Raw genomic sequence first — 18,468 nt, 5'->3', positions numbered from 1 at the left:
AGCACACAAATAAATGTTCTAAAGGTGAAATGTGGTATGTCTAATAACAATAAAACTTCTCCTGGACTCAGGTCCAGAAAATCATCCTGGCTATTTGTCCAGTTTCTTCTACAGCATTTTGAAGGATAGCTATATTGGAGTTATATATTCATTAACATACTAAGAGGGGCAGCAAACTCACAGGAGCAGAGATTAAGCAATAGGAGGCATTCTGATATCTGGATGAACACTAGACCAGGAATCAGCTCTGCTCCTAATCAGCTGGGTTTATTGGATAAGTCATGAGAGGAGTGAGTTCTCTTTCAGTTCTAGATTCTATGGCAATTTACAGAAAATTATTGCAATCCCATTTTCAATAATAAACTGTGAATAAAAAACAAAAACTAGGGACAGGTGACCATAAGATGAATTTGCTCTGAACATCTAAAATCATCAGTAGTACTATTCCCCGCCAAAAGGAAGCTGACTGATTGATTCTCTCCTATATCTTTCCTCCCCTCCCCAAATTGATTTTGTAAAACAATGCTGTCTAGGTCTCATATTGATAGGAGCATTTATTTTCAACTGGTCCTTGCTACTTTTAGGTGGTCATCTATTCATCAAGTAGATGTTAAAGTATCTATTTTCTAAGGACTAATCACAGAATCACAGAATATCAAACCTGAAAGAATGTCAAAAGAGTTATCGACACTAAATTCCCCCTCATTTGGCAGAACAAAAAACTAATATTAATATAATATAATGCATCAATAATGTATTGCCCAAGGAAATTAATGACAGGATTATTATTTGAAGCCAGATGATCTGACTACCAAGCCAGCTTCTTTCCATGACATCATGCTAATTCTGGTCAAGCCATCCCTTCTCCCCAACTTTAAAAGAAGGCTTATAGCCACAAGTCTTCCTTAAAATAACTGAAGAATAAGATATAATTTTCTGAATATTGTTTTCTACCCCAACTTCAATGAAATGAATAAACCCCTGGTTTCCACTGCAGAAGACAGAAGCCCCAATTCTGCTTTTGATACTTACACTAATGGTATGACCCTGGGAAAGTCATTTAACATATCTTACCAGCTCCAATTTCCTCATCAGTAAAATCCAGATAATTATACTTGCATCCTCTGTATTAGGGAATTGTGAGAACTTAGTGGGATAATATATGGAAAATGTTTCACAAACCCTTGTACCACAGACATAGAAATAGAAAAAGCTTTTGATCACCTGTTTAATAAAAAAGACAAGACTAGAAAGTTAATGTCAATGCTTTAAGAAGGCTGGTTTTTAAGGCTCAGAGGAATTGTGATTCTTTTCATACTGAATGACAACACTAGTTTATATACATGTAGTACTTGAAGTTTTAAATCCAGCTTTTCTGAAGCTTTGATGTTAATTTTCTTTTTTTTCTTTTTTCTTCTTCTTTCTTTTAATTACGATTTAAAATTTTCAAAACATATGCATAATTTTCAATATTCACCTCTGCAAAACTTTGTGTTTCAATTTTTTTCCTTCCCTTCTCCCCGTCCCTTCTCCTAGATGGCAAGTAATCCAATATGTTAAACATGTGAAATTCTTCTATTCATACCTCAACAATTATCATGCTGCACAAGAAAAATCAGATTAAAAAGGGAAAAAATTGAGAAAGAAAATAAAATGTAAGCAAACAACAATAAAAAGGTGAAAATGGTATGTTGTGATCCCCACTCAATTTCCACAGTCCTCTCTCTGATTGTAGATGGCTCTCTTTTTGATGTTAATTTCTAGTACCATCTTTCTTAATGCTCCAAAGTGCTTTGGCAGCAGGAAATTATAAAAGTAGGAAGGAACCCTGTAAATATTTTCTCTAATTATTCATTAGTAATAAGAATCGTTAACAGTGACTTTTGAGTCACTACTTTTGTGTCTTTGGTTCACTAACTTGTAGTAGTCTGTGGCATAAATTGGTGGGCAGGGGCCTGGCCCGGCCAAAAATGCAAGTCCTGGACTAATTTTTTTCTCCAGAGACTTTCTCTTCTCTGAAACTCAAGGTTTCCATCTTATAACTGGGAGGATAACAGACTTTGCCCTCCTACCTTTCACAGAGACATAGCCAGAATGAATGAAGTCATCTATTCAGAGTACTTTGCCTTGGATGAAACAACAACAAAATAATTACTAGGTTTTCAAAGTGTTTCACATTCATTGTCTTAATTAAATCTGAGGTGGGTACTATAAATACTATTGTCATTTTACAGGTGAAGAAACTGAGGCTGATCACACAAATGGGTAAGTTTCAGGGATGGGAGTTAAATTCAAGTACTTCCTTACTCCAAACTCAGATCTCTTACTATAACACCAAATTGCTACCACATATAAAATATTAAAATTCAAATATTTGGTTTTATTTTGTTTTTTGATGGTCAAGAATTATATAAATAAGATGTTTTTCCTTGTTCCTCTGTTAGCAAAAACATAGGTGGTGCTGTGGATAGAGAGCATTAGATCTGAAGTTAGGAAGACATAAATTCAGAATCTGTCTCAGAAACTAACTCGATGCAAAGCCCTAAACAAGTCACTTGGCTTCTCCCTGCCTGTCTTCTCATCTGTAAAATGGAGATAATAATACATCTTTCTACCTCCCAGACTTATTGTGAGGATCAAATGAGATTAATTTTTGTAAAGGTCCTTTACAAACCATAAAATGTTATGTAAATGCTTGTTATTATTATTATTATTATTATTAATATTTAACTGATGATGGTCTAAAAACTATTTTCTGGGAAAACAATATATGTATTTATATTAGAGTTGATCTATAATTCAAAACAGAAAGAGAAAGGAAAGAAAGCCAACTAGTTATGGCCAGAAAACAACAGTCTCGGAGGAATAATATTAACATCTTAAGAAGCTTAAATCATTAGAGGAATTATACATTTTTTCAACTTTTTCCAGATTATGTCCTTGCAGGGAAAAAACTAAATTCCTCTCCTCTATCCCCCCTACTCTTAATCAAATAAAACTGCTTACTTTTCATATTCCCAGGCATAGGGCAGGTCAAGATCAGGCCACCTCTGATAAAATATCAGACAAAAAAAATTTACTAAAGCAACTTTTCTCCTTGTCAGAAAAAACAGTTGGTGAGCTCCTACAGAAGAGACTGTTGGCATTTTGCTGCTTCATTTGACACACTCATGAGTGAAGCGTAATGAACACATCATCCCTTTCAAGCAAACAGTTGAATCAAATCAAATCATAGATTTTTGGGATTCCCAGTGCTCATCAAATGTATTTGTGACATAGCATTTTTGTAGTCAGAATATAAGTTTGAATACTGATGCTTCTGCTTAATAGCAGCAGTGACTTTGGGGAATTCCTTGATCTTTGAATCTCAATTTCTTTATCAGTAAAATGGAAAGAAGGAGATGATCACCAAGAATCGAAGTCTCCTCCATCTCAGTTTTTGGCCTGGAGATGAGGAAGAGATGGAAAAGAAACTTTCTAAAAGGCCATTTCTATAATGGGCAAGAATAAATTTCTAGTGTTGAAAAGCAGAGAATTAGAAAAAATGGAAATGGACCCATGCCAAATACAAAGAATGGGGAGGTCTTTTTCTTGATTGACAACTACTGAGAAAAAAATTCCATTCTACATTAAAAATAGATCAATGCACCTCAATTGTTCTTATGCAAAATGATTAAAGATACTTTCCAAATTAAGAAAAAAACAAATACTTTCATGAATTCATAAAGTCTTTGATGATGAGGCCATAGAATAAATGCTTTGCTGATGTTCAGGTGGCCCCCCAGAAATAGCCTAAGGCAGGCTCACAAACCAGTTTTTCTTGAGAAAAGTAGGGCAAAATCAGGCCAACAGGGAGTAGGTGACATTCTGGGCCTATTTCTTGTCTGCATCTCTATATCTATCAATTTCAGGATAATATGGAGTACTTTAACACTTTATGTTCAGATCAGCTCTGAATCTTTTCAGACCTAGAAACCTGAAGACAGGAGTTGAAATTCCGACTCTGCCATTTATTCTGTTTGACCTTACTTACATGTCCTTAACTGTAAAATGAAGAGCTTGGGCTAGACAATTTGAAGTCACTTTCCAGTTCTAAATATATGATCCAAAAGATCCTATGAGTTAGACACTAAATTATACCCAGCTTCAACTTGAAAATTGCAGATGCTTGCCAGCAGCATTTTTTGACATCATCCATTACTACTAATGGTAATAGTAGTAGACACTCATATAAGTTTAGGAGAAATCACCAAGTGGCTTTTATTATTATTATCATCATCATTATTAACAACAATAATGTGTCAATGTAATCATACATTTCATTTTTTAATGAAAGGCGCCCTTTGGGAGAACCTTTGCAAGATTGAGGAAGATCAAATAGCATTGTGTGTGTGTGTGTGTGTATGTGTGTGTGTTTGTGAATGTCTGTAGCTCCTTAGGGAGAAGATACTATAAAAATGTAAGATATTATTATGAAGATGATTGCTTCTATTCTTTATTCTTTATCCATTTTTTCCTGTCTAGTGCTTGTGGTTTCAAAAGATCAAAAGATCTAAAAGAAGCATTTTATGCCTTGATTTGGAGGCTGGATTTTTTTCCCCTTGAAGTCACAGAGGAAGTCCTTGCAACAGGTTATTCTGTAAATGAAGTTTGATGACTGAGTAGCATTAAATCTTGCCACCAATCCTAGTTAAAACTTGGGGGTAAAAGGGAAGAGCTTTGAACCTCTAGGACAATTGGAAAATGTTGGGAAATATGCCAAAGGATGGGAAAATCTCTGAAGGACAAGAAACTCCAGAGGTTCACAGTCAGAAGTGAGTCAGAAAAGTGAAGGAACACACTTTGAAGGCTGAGAAATCAGATAGCTCCCCAGTGCATGATAATACACAAGAAAAAAAAAAAGTAAAAGAAATGGTTTAATAAGACAAAATGTTGATGTTCAGAAGAAACAGGTCCCTATTAATATTCTTTAGATGTTCAAATCCAATTTTCCATTACTGCCTCTTATCCTTTGAAGCCTAAGAGACTTTTAAAAAATACGTTCAATCCTTTCAATCATATCCAACTCTTCATGATCTCACTTGGATTTTCATGGCAAACATATTAGAGTGATTTGCCATTTCCTTTTCCAGCTCATTTTATAGCTGAGGAAATGGAAGCAAACAGGGTTAAATGATTTACACAAAGTCACACAGCTAGTTAAGTATCTGAGGTCAATTTTGAACTCAGGTTTTCCCTAGTTCCTAGATCCAGCACTCCACTGTGCCACCTAGCTACTCCCAAAGAATCAGTAGACATAGACAATAAATTGGTAGGTATAGGTCCATTGAGGCTAAAAGAAAGTTATATATCCTCTGTAAGAGACATGTATATCTTTTCACATCCCCCTACATTAGGATCCACAACTGTGACCACCAAATATAAAACTAGAACAAGACTTTAAAAGACAGTTTATAAATTAAAAGGAAAACCACAAACATTTCCATCATTACAGATGTCCAAGAGAAATAGCCTAAATCATTTTTCAATGGGAAAAAATGATATCTTGACCCAGATTCTTCTCCAACATACCTCAAACATTCTCTGATCTCTGAGTAAATGAAAATATAATATATATATATATATATATATACATATATATATATATATTTCAATCTATCATGTTCTTTTTTGTTATCATTATAAGACACAAAAATTATCCTACATATCTACAACTTTTTCAGGACCCCATTTGGGATTATTTTCTTAGTAAAATGGCTTTCCATTTCCTTCTCCAGCTCATTTTATAGATGAGAAAACGGAGGCAAACAAGTTTAAGTGATTTGTCTAGGGTCACACAGTTAAATGTCTGAAGGTAGATTTAAACTTAAGAAGATGAATCTTTCTAACTTTAGGCTATGTAGTCTATTCAGTGTGCCATCGAGCTGCCTCTAACCATGAATCCCATAAGACCCCACAGAAAGCATATAGAAAGTTAAACTATAATGACAACTTTATAGTTTCAAAAGTCTACATACTCACATGGCAAATACTTATAAGTTTAAATAAAAATCAAACCATAAGAGGCTTCTTTCTCTAGAGACAGGTCCATGATTTCTCTTTGCTAAAAACAAGAAATCTTTCTCCCAGAACTGACAGAGATTTTTAATAGCCCTTGAAAATCCCCTGTGCTCAAATCTGCCCCTCTGCCAGAACCTTTCACTTTCAGAGGCTTGAGCAGGCCACCTGGCAACTCTAACACTTCCAGATGCATAAGGATAATTGGCAGGGAAGTCATACTATCTTCACACTAGCTATCTGACTTGCTCAGCTACTGCAGAGTCTCAGTTTTCATTCAGAGATAATTAATTTCAGGCAAAAATCAAAATGATTTAATTTTAAGAAAAAAAGTTAAAATGATTTTAAAGCTGCAAAAATAGCATTTTAAATAGAAGAGAAGTTAGTGCGCTTTAGAATGAATGTGACTAGATGCAGGTGGCACACTCACCTTCTTGGATGGGAAATGATAATTTGTCCACAAGGACAAGTTCTTGTCCTGACTTCTGCTATGAATTAGCTTTGTGACTTTGGAGAAATCACTTAAATTCTCAATTTTCTCTGTTAAATGAGGACATCTGAGGCATTCTTTAATTCCTTTTTTGTGACATAGAATCCTCTGATAGTCTGGTGAGATATATGGAGCTCTTCTCAGAATGTTTTTAAATGTACAAAATACATAGAATTATAAAAGAAACAAATCATGTTGAAATACCATTATCAAAATATTAAAAGCTCATGGTCAAAACTCCAATCTAAGGACCTAGAAACATTTTTGATTACAGTGTACACAGAATACAAGATAGTGGTGCATTTTTTTTTCAATTCCACCAACATTTATTAAGGAACTACTATTTTTATGTGACCACTATTATCTTTCTGTATGACCTTGAGCAAGATATCTTGGCTCTGTGGGCCCTATATTTATATTTTGTGAGGGAGGTCATGAGTTCAAATCCCTTATCTAACATTTATCAACTCTGTGATTTTAGGATAAATCTTAAACTGTCTAGGCCTTATATCTCAAAGATCTCTTCTGAATTCTATAAATTCATGACCCAAAATATTTCTAGGTTCTTTCCACATATTATAGAATTTTAGAAGCAGATGATTTAGGGAGATGTCACATGAAAAGACTGAGTCCTGATGAGATGTAAACAAGGTGCTTTTGTTTATATCTCTCAGAATATTCATTAATGCCGAGAACCTAAAAAATAATTGAGTCTCCTTTATGATCAACTTAGATTTTCCTCTATAACTCAGACTAAGGTATTACAAAACAGTACCTTTATATTTATATTTATTTTACATTTTATTTGATTCTTATCACAACCTAAATGTCATCATTCCCTTTGTACAGTTGGGGAGACTGAGACAAAGAAGGATATAAGTTGCCCAAGATCGCATAACTAAAGAAAAGATGAATCACCAGCCACTTTTTAGCTCTTCATCTAATCTGAGTTAGCTTACAGTACAAACTCTTCCCAACCAACAGTAAAGCACTCCTAAAAAAAAAAAAAATAGTGAATGAAACTATAATACCAGGGTCTTGGTTTTCTTTACAAGACAAAAGAATCACAGTTTTAGGGCTGGAAGGGGCCTAGAAAAATGCCCTAGTTCAGTGCTTTTATTCTATAAATGAGGAAACTGAAGTCCTTAAGAAGTTCGTCCTAAATTTACACAGAAAGGAATGAGCTCTGGTTATCTCCCCTTACATCCACATCTTGCATTTCAATGAAGAAAACAGAATATCCATTTTTAAAACTTTGATCGCTATAGTAAGAACCAATGAAGATTATGAAGACTAATTATAGTTTGGAATACATGCACTAACCAGGATTTCATTAATGTTTTGGGACCACCAATTTTGACAAGTTTCTGCTTTAAATGATAACTTCAAATGGTTCATATTATTTTGGAGAAGCACCACAAATGGTTTTGTTGCTGTTATTATAATAGCTGACATTTGGAAAGGAGAAACTTCTTCATCCTAAATTTAACACCGCATATGATTAGCTGGAGTTTCTAACAGATTCCTCTATGGCCAGAACCAATGCAAAGCTCATTGGCATAGCACCCTCTCAAAATAAATATTACACTAGTGCACCTTGCTGCAAGGCTACAGATAAGACAATCTCTCTCGGCACAGAACCAGTTTTCAATGTACTCCTTCATAGTTTTTAATTACAACTTGGTCCCTCCCAATAAATAGCCTGAAGCTGGTCAACACACATATTAAATATGGCATTAGAAAATTAATCTTGACAAATGCATCAGGTTCACTAGCAGATAAAGATCTCTCCCTCTCCTTTCTCTCTCTCTCTCACACTGTCTCTGTCTCTGTCTTTCTCATACACACAGGCTCCTTTTTCTTCTCAATCTATGAAGCACAGAAAATTAAACAAGTTGTGAGGGTAGGCAGAGAATAAGAAGTTCTGTTTTCCAATCTAGTTCAAGGTTCAGGGAATCCCAGTCGGCATCTCAAATAGCAGGTTGACCCTTAATGAAGTAGTTTTAGGCCCAAATACATAACTTGAGGGCTAACTCCAAACTCTGTATCTCTTTATTTGCTTGCTCGCATCCTGTAGAAGAGGGCAAGCCATCTGGTATGTTGAAATCTGTAGCTCTCAAGTTCCTAGCAATAATTAATATACATAATGGCAGGACGTAGCACATCACCCAGCGCAGGACACCGTAGGAGGAGATGACATCTCTCACACATTTGTCAAGATTACGATCAAACCACACCCCCCCTCTGATTTCGACATTCTCTGATAGAAATCTGGGATGTAAAACGAACAATAAGTTCTCATTGGCTGGTTCCCCAGCCAGTCCTGGGCTCTGAGCACAGAATTTGTGTACAAGTTCTGTTTAATCATTATTGTTACTGGCCTTATTAGAACGATCGATGCTCTGCTCAGACCAAACATGCTAGACTTCTCCTAAGTTTATTCTTCACCCAAGCTGCTCTCGGTACACTATTAAGCGGCTCCAAAAATAATTTGCGCTTCCTCGCCTGGATGCTTCAGAGCGACCCAAAGGCTAGTATAGGGTTCACAACATTGACTCCATCCACAAACTACCAGCTCCGCTACGCTTAACCAAACTAACCACAGATAGCAGTTTGGTCTCGTAAATTTCGGCCATTACAGAAAGGGAAGAAATCGAGCAGAAATCCCAGAAATGTTGTTGGAGGGGAGGGAAGGGGGAATATAATCAGAGACGCCAGTCGATTGCCCGATTATCCAAGAATATGGATGGGAAATGTCATTTCACCCAGCGCCCCTAGGAGTACCCAACTTTGGGCGACGGGATGAAAAGAGTCAAGTTTAGCAGGGGCCGCTCTTCCGTTTACACAAATCCAATTCCAAGCGCTTCTCTTCTTCTAGCCGGGATTCGTAACCGATGCTAATCACCAAAAGCAGGTCAATAACCAGACCCTTATTCCTCCCAGCTTCCCTCAACCCTCCACGCTGCCAAACATCTTCGGGCCATTGCAGAACTGCGGCAAAGTTCCGCTGGGTAGCTCCCCAAGGCAGCGTGGGTGATCTCAGGCCAAACCTCTCCACAACCTCGTCCTCACGCAGGGAACTCTCGCGGCCACTTTAACTTCACATCCACCTGGCCAGAGCTTGGTCCAGGAAAAGAACATTCTTCCTTCCCCCCTCCCAGCTATCCCCCTTCCACTTTTGCCTTCTAGCTCTCTCACGGCGCGGAAGGGAAAGGAAAGCGTCAAAGTAGTGATTGGGGAGACATCTGTGGTTCGGACTCTGCTAGCTCTGAGTTCCACTATGGAGAAAGAAGGGTTGTCCAGATCAATAAATACCTTTTTGACTGTGGATAGTTGTGGGAATTGGGTAATAGACAAAAAGTGCCCACTAATCCACTTGCTGGGGCCAGGACGTATCTGTTCTCCGCGCTCCGGGGATAGAGCACTCGGAGGGAAAAGCAGGAAAGCGATAGTTCTCCTGCGTTGCCTTTCACCTACTGAAGAGGGATAGAAAGTGGCGGACCGAACTTGGCTGCCCTTCTCTGCCCTCTTCGAAGGCACCCCAGTACTATCCAGTTCCTCCATTCCTTCTCTGGGCGATCAGGACTTCAGGGGACGAAAACATCTGGGGATTACAGGGTGGTCTCCACTTCCATTTAAATCGCCAACCCTCTAGAGGATATTAGTTCCATCGCCCCACTCATAGATAGCCCTTTTCTGCCTCCGCGTCTCAAGCGGCCAGGGTGCTTTCGAGCCAGCTTAGGGCACCGCGCAGGAGTAGGGGACACTGGAGAAGCGAAAGGGGTTGCTGCTGCTTCCGCTCTGGGTAAAGTGAGAGGCGAGGAAAGGTCTAAGAAGTCAATTCTATATCCAGCCCTCGGGCCGCACTAGCTGACTTGGAAAATTTTTGAGAAAATACCCCACTGCGTTTTCTTATGGAGACTCGAGTTGGCCTGCTCCAGGGTCACACCTGGTCTTCCCTGAAGGTCCCACCAACCTGACTCCGTCAGAACATTTCTGCTTCCTAACCCAACTTGTTGATCCCAGCCAGAGGCAGCTTTTAGATCGGTAACCCCGGGATCTTTCGCACCCTTCCATCATCGCCACAGTCAAGCTCTGCTGTCCCCTCCTGTGGTCAGATCTGAGCCCTCTCGGGCCAGATCTTTTCGGCGCCTCGCTTACCTTTTCTTCTCCTTGTCAGCTGTCATTTTCACGCTTCTCGAGCAGGGCCACCGAGAGCCTTCAAACTCCGGCTGCGGATGACTGCTGCCTTTAGAGATTACTGAGGCCTTGGACCGATTTCAAAAAGTCCTGAGCGCTCTCAGGTCCAAAGCGCTCCGCAAAATCAGGTGGAAGTTTGCAGGTGGTTGGGTAAATGCGGGGAAAGCAGAGGGTGGAGAGAGGTGACGGGGGGAGGAACCGGGAGGAGTGGTTGTAGGAGGGAAGGGTGGAGGGATGGGAATAGGGGAGAGGTTGTCAAATGCGTACGGGGAGAATGAAGAAAAAAATTTAAAAATTGTTTTCAAAAAATGAAATAAAATAAAAATCAATGGTGGAGGGCGTACAATTCAGATCAAAGTATGTGTGAAACAAGTCCTCGGAGCCGCGCTGTGGCGGCCGTGGCGATCGTGGCCTCTGAGCTGACCATACAGTCTCAGGACACTGCCGAGGATTGTACAGCCCGCTCAGGAGAGCAGGGGCGCGGGAGCGCGGCGAGCGCCTGGGCTCGGGGGCTGGCCGCTTCCCGAATGTCAGGAGCAGCAGGCAGCGGCCCCACTTTAAAACTTCGGCTGTCCCTGCGCGCCGGGAGGGATCGGGGTGGAGTGGGTGGGAGTCAGGGAGGGGGAGTCCAGTGACTGGGGGGTAACTTGGAGGAGTGGGCGTGGGGGCGGGGGAGCTGTCAGCCTAGTCCTCCTTAGCCCGACTCAGGACACCAGCTGGGGCAGCCCACTGCGTCTCCGCCAATGGGGGAGACGCAGCTCCAGCCTCTGCCCCAGACCTCGTCCCCGCCCCTTCTCTTCCTTCCCTCCCCTTTCGGGTCGGGCCGGCCGCCCTGCCCCGCCTCCTCCCTCTGCATTTCCTGGAGTTGTTTATGAGGTGGGAGGGGTGGAAGGAGGCTTGGAGCCTCGCGGACCCAGTGAGGAAGGGAGGAAAGGGGGAGCCAGAAGGGAAAAGGGTTTGAGACACTGGCGGGGAGATAGTGGCAAGATAGGAGAGGCGGAGTCCTACCCGGGGACAGATGGAGAGATCCCCGCAGCTTCAGTTTGCGCGCCCTCCCTCCTCCCCTGGTTTGTCCTTGGGGGCTGGGAGGGAAGAGTCACATGCCGAGAGAGGTCCCTCTCTTAGCTCCTCCTCGCTGTGCCCCTCCCCGGCTTTGCTCCCCATCCGAAGCCAGGAACTTTTGCTAACTCCCAAAAAGTCCTTTCCATATTCGCTCCTCCCATTCTGTTTCTTTAACTAACTCAGACTAACTCTAGAGCCTGCAGTCCCTGGATCTTGGTGTGGTTGCTGTTTCCAATCTGGGAATGAGAGCGAAATGCTCCCAGGGCGGGGAAGCGAGGCAGCAGCCGGTGGGAGCTGTGGGAGCTGCTGGGTGAAACTGATATTGTAGAAGCAATGGCTAAGGAGGCTATGGGATCCTGGGACTGTTGGGGGAGCCTGTAGTCAGATCTACTTGGCAAAAATGAATATAATCAAACCTTGGACCTTTTCTCTAGTGCCCCCTCCTCACTGTACTTAAATTGTTTGTCTTTTATGCGAAGGTGACCTAGCAACCCCCACTTCTCTATTCCACCCCCACCTTACTCCATCCGAGACCTGGACTGTTGTTTTTCTTGACTCTTCCAGATATATAACAACAACAGAAAGGAAACTTGAAAAGTGTCTTGTTTGGGCCGTGGTAGTGCGGGCCTTTGCCCCATTTTAGGGACGTTCTCCCCATAAGATCACTCAACCATGCTTTAGGGGATTTTTTTTTTTTAATTCAAGCTTTTCTGTGAGTGAAAAGAAGAGCTCAAAGATGGAGGACAATTTTTTGGCCCGTTAAGGCTTTAAGGCTTGGAGTCGTTCATCTTCAGTTTCCACACACCTTCAATTTTCCAGGTGAATTCGATTCTGTAACACTTTGGACTGCAGGACATCTTCGCTTGAGAACAGGGAGTCTAGGCCTAGAAAATCAGGCCTTGAAACTCCTATTACTACCCATCTCCCAATCTTGGTAACTGAGCACCTGTTTTCTGAGGGAATCCACTCTCTTCTTGCCTTCAAGTAAAGGGGAAACAGGGCTTTACCAGGTTCTAAAGAAAGAAAAGTATGTTATAGGAAATCCAGCCTGAGGCTTTAGTGGAGTTTTAATCTTTGAAACCTTGGGAAAAGCCCAGGGGTCTGTACAAACAGGTGTGAAATGGCAGAGGGGACTGAGGGCCAGAGAACTGGTCTGTTCAGACTTCTTCCTGGGCGATTATTGCCTTCTAACATCGGCATTTTTTTGGAGTAGAGGGAAGAGTAAGTAGGAATGCTTGATCTAGAGCAAATCATTTAAATGAAAGTTTCCTTATCTGTAAAATGGTAGTAACATGTACTGCCTATCTCACAGAGATTGCTTGAAACCCTTTATGAAGGTTATATAAATGCGAGAGTTTTTTAGGGGCTGGAAGGGGAGGTTATCTGGAGCTGTGATTTTTATCAGTGTATATAGCCCTTGTTGTGGAAAATCCCAACACTTGATTGATGCTCTAGGATCCTATAGTCTTGAAGATGTCCTAGGTAGCTAGAAACTAATTGACTTGCCCTTGATCACACATTAATGTGTGATCACACATTAATACAATTCTCCTATCCACTTGGATTTGCTTCCATGAGCTAATATTCACATATAAATATATTTGTTTGTGGCTAGTTTTTACCCAGAGTCAGCTGGGTGGGCCAGTGGAAAGAGTGCCAGACCTGAAGTCAGGAAGACTTCTGAGTTCAAATCTAGATTCAGACACTTACTAGCTTCACAACTCTGGGCTAGTCATTTCACCCTCTTTGCCTTAGTTTCCTCCTTTGGTAAAAATGAGTGGAGAAGGAAATGGCAAACTACTCCAGTATCTTTGCCAAGAAAATCCCAAATGAGTCACAAAGAGTTGGACACAACTAAGTAGCAGTGGTTATACATGTGTAAATTCTGGCCATAAAGTATGTGTGTGTATACATATGTGTGTATATGTTTATGTATCTTTAAAAATGTTTCTCATACAAAATGAATAACATTTTACTGGGAAAGAGTAACTTAGAATTTTCTAGGGAAGGATTTTGGGGGAGGGTGTTGGATGAGAGAAAAGCACTATGAAAGATTTGGGCAAATCTTGTCTTTCTTATTTTCCCAGGAGTCAGTCAGTGTATAGCACTATGTGTTCTGACTTGTAAAAATCACACATCATGTTCCAGATCTCAAGTTTTAGCCTGGGAAACCATTTCTCAGTTTGGCTACTTTTTTTCCTATCATATTAGTAACTGTTTCCTCATTTTTATCAAAGTGATCATATGCAAGGCTAGCTAGGACCAGTCTCCTCCATTGGTTGATTCACTTATTATAATGGGTAGTATTTAAAACTGCTGATATTTTTCTCCTGAAGTCAGAAAGGAAGTAGTGGAGTGGGAGGAAGTGAAAAAAAAATTTGCCCATTTCTCAACTCTCTGAATGCATTCATTTGGATGAAAAGAAGGAAGATCTTTAAGGAGCTAGTAACAGTATTGGTGCCCTAGAATACCACTGGCAGAAGAAAATGGCTTACAAAGCCACTATCTTTACTTTCCAACTGTAATGCTTTTGTCCTCAACACAAAACTGAAATCACTGAAAGTTTTGAATTCAGATTAGTTTGGAAGATTTGTAAATTTGGCCCTATAGCTTATTTAAGGAATGAAGAGTTAAGTAATTCATAAATTACTTAGGATTATAAGGATCTCTGCTCTCCGGTTTTTCTGACTGACCACCTGCTTTAATTTGAGGGTCTATATGTCTACTTGCTGCTCAGCTTCCTGAAGGGCCTATGTAACATTCTCTCTGGTCTAATGTTATTTCTTTTTTGTCTTGTCCTGAGGAATGGGGTGGACTCAGTGGATTTTTAAAAATCCCTTTAATCTTTACTGGAATGGTCCATCTAGAGAGCAATGGATTGAGTAAAATCTCCCTTGAGGAGAAAGAGTGGGAGGTCAGGCCTGGGAATCAGGTGACTGAGATATGACTGAGAGAATCCTAGAATGTTAGTGCTGGAAGGGACCTTGGATTTCATCTTACAGCTGAGGAAACTCAATCTCAGAGAGGCAACCTGAAAGTCAGGTCTCCAGACCGTTCCTACTACGCCACTGATTTAGACACATTGACTTGTAGGCTTTAGAGGGCAGTAGAGAACACTACCGAACTAAGCTCCATAGTGTATCCTGATTAATGAACTGGGAACAACTGGTCCCTCTCCATTTCCCCATATCAATCACATGCCTGTGGGACTCTGGTGATGGGCACCAGCCCATACTCACAAAACCCTTGACTGAGCTAGAAACAAGACAAGGTGAAGAGTCCCTTTCCTCTCTAAAAGGCTACCTACAGAGTGTAGGGTTAGGAAGAGAACGGTAAAGGAAGTTAAGAAGGAAATCTGGTGGGAAGAAAGAAGGGCTAGAAGAAGTACTTGAGAGGCTCATTAGAGAATAATGCCCAATTTTACTTGGGATATCATTAATGGATAAGGGTAGGTCTAGAGAAGCACTGGGAAGGGCCTTTTTGCCACAAAACAAGGATACACAGAACGGTGTTAAAGATAAGCTTCAACTACCCTGCAATTTAACAGAGGAACCAAGAAAATTCCTTGATAACCCTTTTTGGTGTTGATCACAGATCAGACCTTCACCTACTTGAGAAAGGAGTTGCTTTTGCACTGCAGAGCATAATCAAGATCGGTGGTCTGGAAAAGAGCTGCAAAGGGAACTGAGAAAAGTGGGACAGAATTAGTCAAACAGCCAACTAACTGTGACAGGATGGGAAAGTGTTTTCATTGTTTCTGGGAGGGATTGAGGTAAACATGGAGTGTTCAGACAAAGCTTAAAAGTGAAGGAATGGTTACGATGGATGGAAGGGATGGGCATTGGTATCCATTTCTCTGAATGATCTTAAGCATCAGATGTCTTACTAATTTGCAGCTTGTTACTATTGTACAATTCAAATAGATATGCTGAAACATTTTAAACTCAACATGTCCAAATCATAACTCATCCTTTTCCTCCCAAGAGAAGTTACTGGACTTGCAATCAAGAAGACCTAATTCAAATCCCACCTCAGACATTTATTAAGTATGTGATCCTGGACAAAACACTTAACCTCTACCTCAGTTTCCACATCTGTAAAATGAGCAGTCTTTCTACCGTGACTCTTTTACTACTCCTATCCATCTTCTGAACAGTTGCTAATGTGATTTCTTTAAATGCAAATCTGACCATACTCATCCCTTTCCTTACCAAACTCCAATGCTTCCCTATTGCCTTTAGAATAAATTATAAGCACCTATGTTTGGCTTTTGCGATTCTCCAACTACCAGTGCCCTACTCCCAACTGCCTTGTTTTTACTCTCTTTATTTATATTTCTATAGCTTATGTTTCCCCTTCCAATAAAATGCAATCTCCTTGACTTAATAAATGCTTGTTAATTGTTGACTGATTGGTTGATCAAACATTTCCCAGTCGTGGAGAGCTCACCACTTCACGAGGCAGTCCAAACCTTTGTTTGATAGTTTTAATTGATGAAAAATGCTCCATTATAATTAGCTGAAAGCGGCTCCTTTTTAATGCCTGCTCATTAGTATTTTTTTTTCTCTTCTAGTGTCAGCTCCCTCTTTGATTAAAAAAAAAAAAAAGCCCTTTAAACATTTGAGTAGTTACTTTGAGTCCTTTTGTGTTTCTTCATCCTTGTTTTTCAAATGTAAATATCTGCTGCCCTAATAAAATTGGAAGAAGCCCTGGTAACTTTGGCAAAGCTGCTCTCCTCCTGGAGTTGTGCTTCTCCTCCCTCCAGCTCAAAGGGGCAGCAAAGGCGTCCTCCAGCTAGAGGATCAAGAGTAGACCTTTGCACAAAATGGAAAGGAGGTGCTCCCAAGGTCTTTTGGGTTGTTCAGAGGACCTAGATACCACAGGGATCAAGACTTTGAAGCTAAATTAATATCACAATGCATGTCTTTGTTTAATTATTCTGGCTGCCCCAGAGTCCTTTTTTTTTTTTTTCTTTTTCTTTTGTCTTTCAGAATACATTTAGGATTTTTTCTGGTTATAGATGTACATTAATTTTTAAAATACACATTTCTTTATGAATTATGTTGAGAGAAAAATTGGAACAAAAGGGAAAACCACAAGAAAAAAACAAAAGAAAAAGAAATAAAAATGAACATAGCATGTATTGACTTACACTCATTCACCTTAGTTCTCTCTCTGGATGCAAATGCTGTATTCCTAGTTCAATTTGTTTCACTCAGCATTAGTTTATGTAAATCTTTCCAGGCCTTTCTGAAATCAGCTTGTCCATCATTTTTTTTATAGGACAATAATATTTCCAATACCTTCATATACCATAACTAATTCAGCCATTCCCAAAGTTTTTGGGCATCTATTCATTTTCCAATTGCCACTACAAAAAGAGCCACTAACATTTTTGCACCCAACACATGTACCCATTTTGACCTTATTTTAGTATAGGATGTGAGATGTAAGTCTATGTCAAGTTTCTGACATGTTATTTTCCAGTTTTCCCAGAAATTTTTTGTGAAATAGTAAGTTTTTATCCCAGATTCTGGAGTTTAGGGGTTTATAAAATATACATTACCATAGTGGTTTTTGTAGGTATTCCTCCATTTCATTTAGATTATCAAATTTATTGACAAATAGTTGGGCAAAATAACTGCTAATTATTGCTCTAATTTCCTCTTCATTGGTGGAAAGTTGTCCTTTTTCACTTTTGAGACTAACAATTTGGTTTTCTTCTTTCCTTTTTCTACTTTTACTAAAGGTTTATCTATTTTGTTGGATTTTTTTCACAAAACCAACTTTTGGTTTTATTTATTAATTCAATGATTTTCTTACTTTCATTTTGTTAATCTCCCCTTTTATTTTTAGAATTTCAAATTTGGTATTTAATTGGGGGATTTTAATTTGTTCTTTTTCTAGTTTTTTTTAGTTGCAAATCCAATTTTTTGGTCTCTTCCTCTATTTTATGCATAAAAGTATCTAGAAATATAAAATTTCCCTTAATTACCACTTTGGCTGCATCCCACAAATTTTGGTTATGTTGTTTCATTCTTGGATGAAATTATTGACTATGTCTTTAATTTGTTGTTTCACCCATTTAGGATTGGATTATTTAGTTTCCAATTAATTTTTGATTTATTTTTCCCTGGCCTTTTATTGTATGTAATTTTTATTGCTTCATGTTCTGAAAAAAATGCTATTTCTGCCTTTCTGCATTTGATTTTAAGGTCTTTATGCTCTAATATATGTTCAAATTTTTATAGGTTCCATGAACTGCTGAAAAAAAGTGTACTCCTTTCTGCCTCCATTCAATTTTCTCCAAAGATCTAGCATAACTAACTTTTTAAAAAATTTATTTTCCTCCTTAACTTCTTTCTTATTTATTTTGTGGTTCGATTTATCTAATTCTGAGAGAGCAAGATTGAGATCCCCCACAAGTATAGTTTTGCTGTCTATTTCTTCTTGCACTTCTCTTAACTTCTACTTTAGGAATTTAGATGCTATACCATTTGGTGCATATATGTTTAGTATTTATATTACTTCATTATCACTGGTACTCTTTAACAAGATATAGTTTCCTCCCTTAGCTCTTTTGACAGATCTAGTTTTGGTTTTGCTTGATCTGAGATTAGAATCGCTACCCCTGCTTTTTATTTTGTTTTTTACTTTAC

The 18,468-nt window shown here is 39.3% G+C and overlaps 1 protein-coding gene across 1 annotated transcript in view; it reads right to left on the bottom strand.

The window, feature by feature from the left end:
• Positions 1–11,280, bottom strand: part of EPAS1 (endothelial PAS domain protein 1) — a 105,910-nt gene extending 94,630 nt beyond the window's left edge. Inside the window, exon 1 of the mRNA XM_074286728.1 lies at positions 10,709–11,280. Within this exon, the coding sequence (XP_074142829.1) occupies positions 10,709–10,734 (26 nt within the window). The 5' untranslated portion in view covers positions 10,735–11,280. The remainder of the gene's footprint in view (positions 1–10,708) is intronic.
• Positions 11,281–18,468: the final 7,188 nt, after the last annotated feature.

This window comes from Sminthopsis crassicaudata, chromosome 2 (genome assembly GCF_048593235.1).
Source record: "Sminthopsis crassicaudata isolate SCR6 chromosome 2, ASM4859323v1, whole genome shotgun sequence".
Taxonomy (NCBI): domain Eukaryota; kingdom Metazoa; phylum Chordata; class Mammalia; order Dasyuromorphia; family Dasyuridae; genus Sminthopsis; species Sminthopsis crassicaudata.
This window is presented reverse-complemented; position numbering and strand designations above follow the sequence as displayed.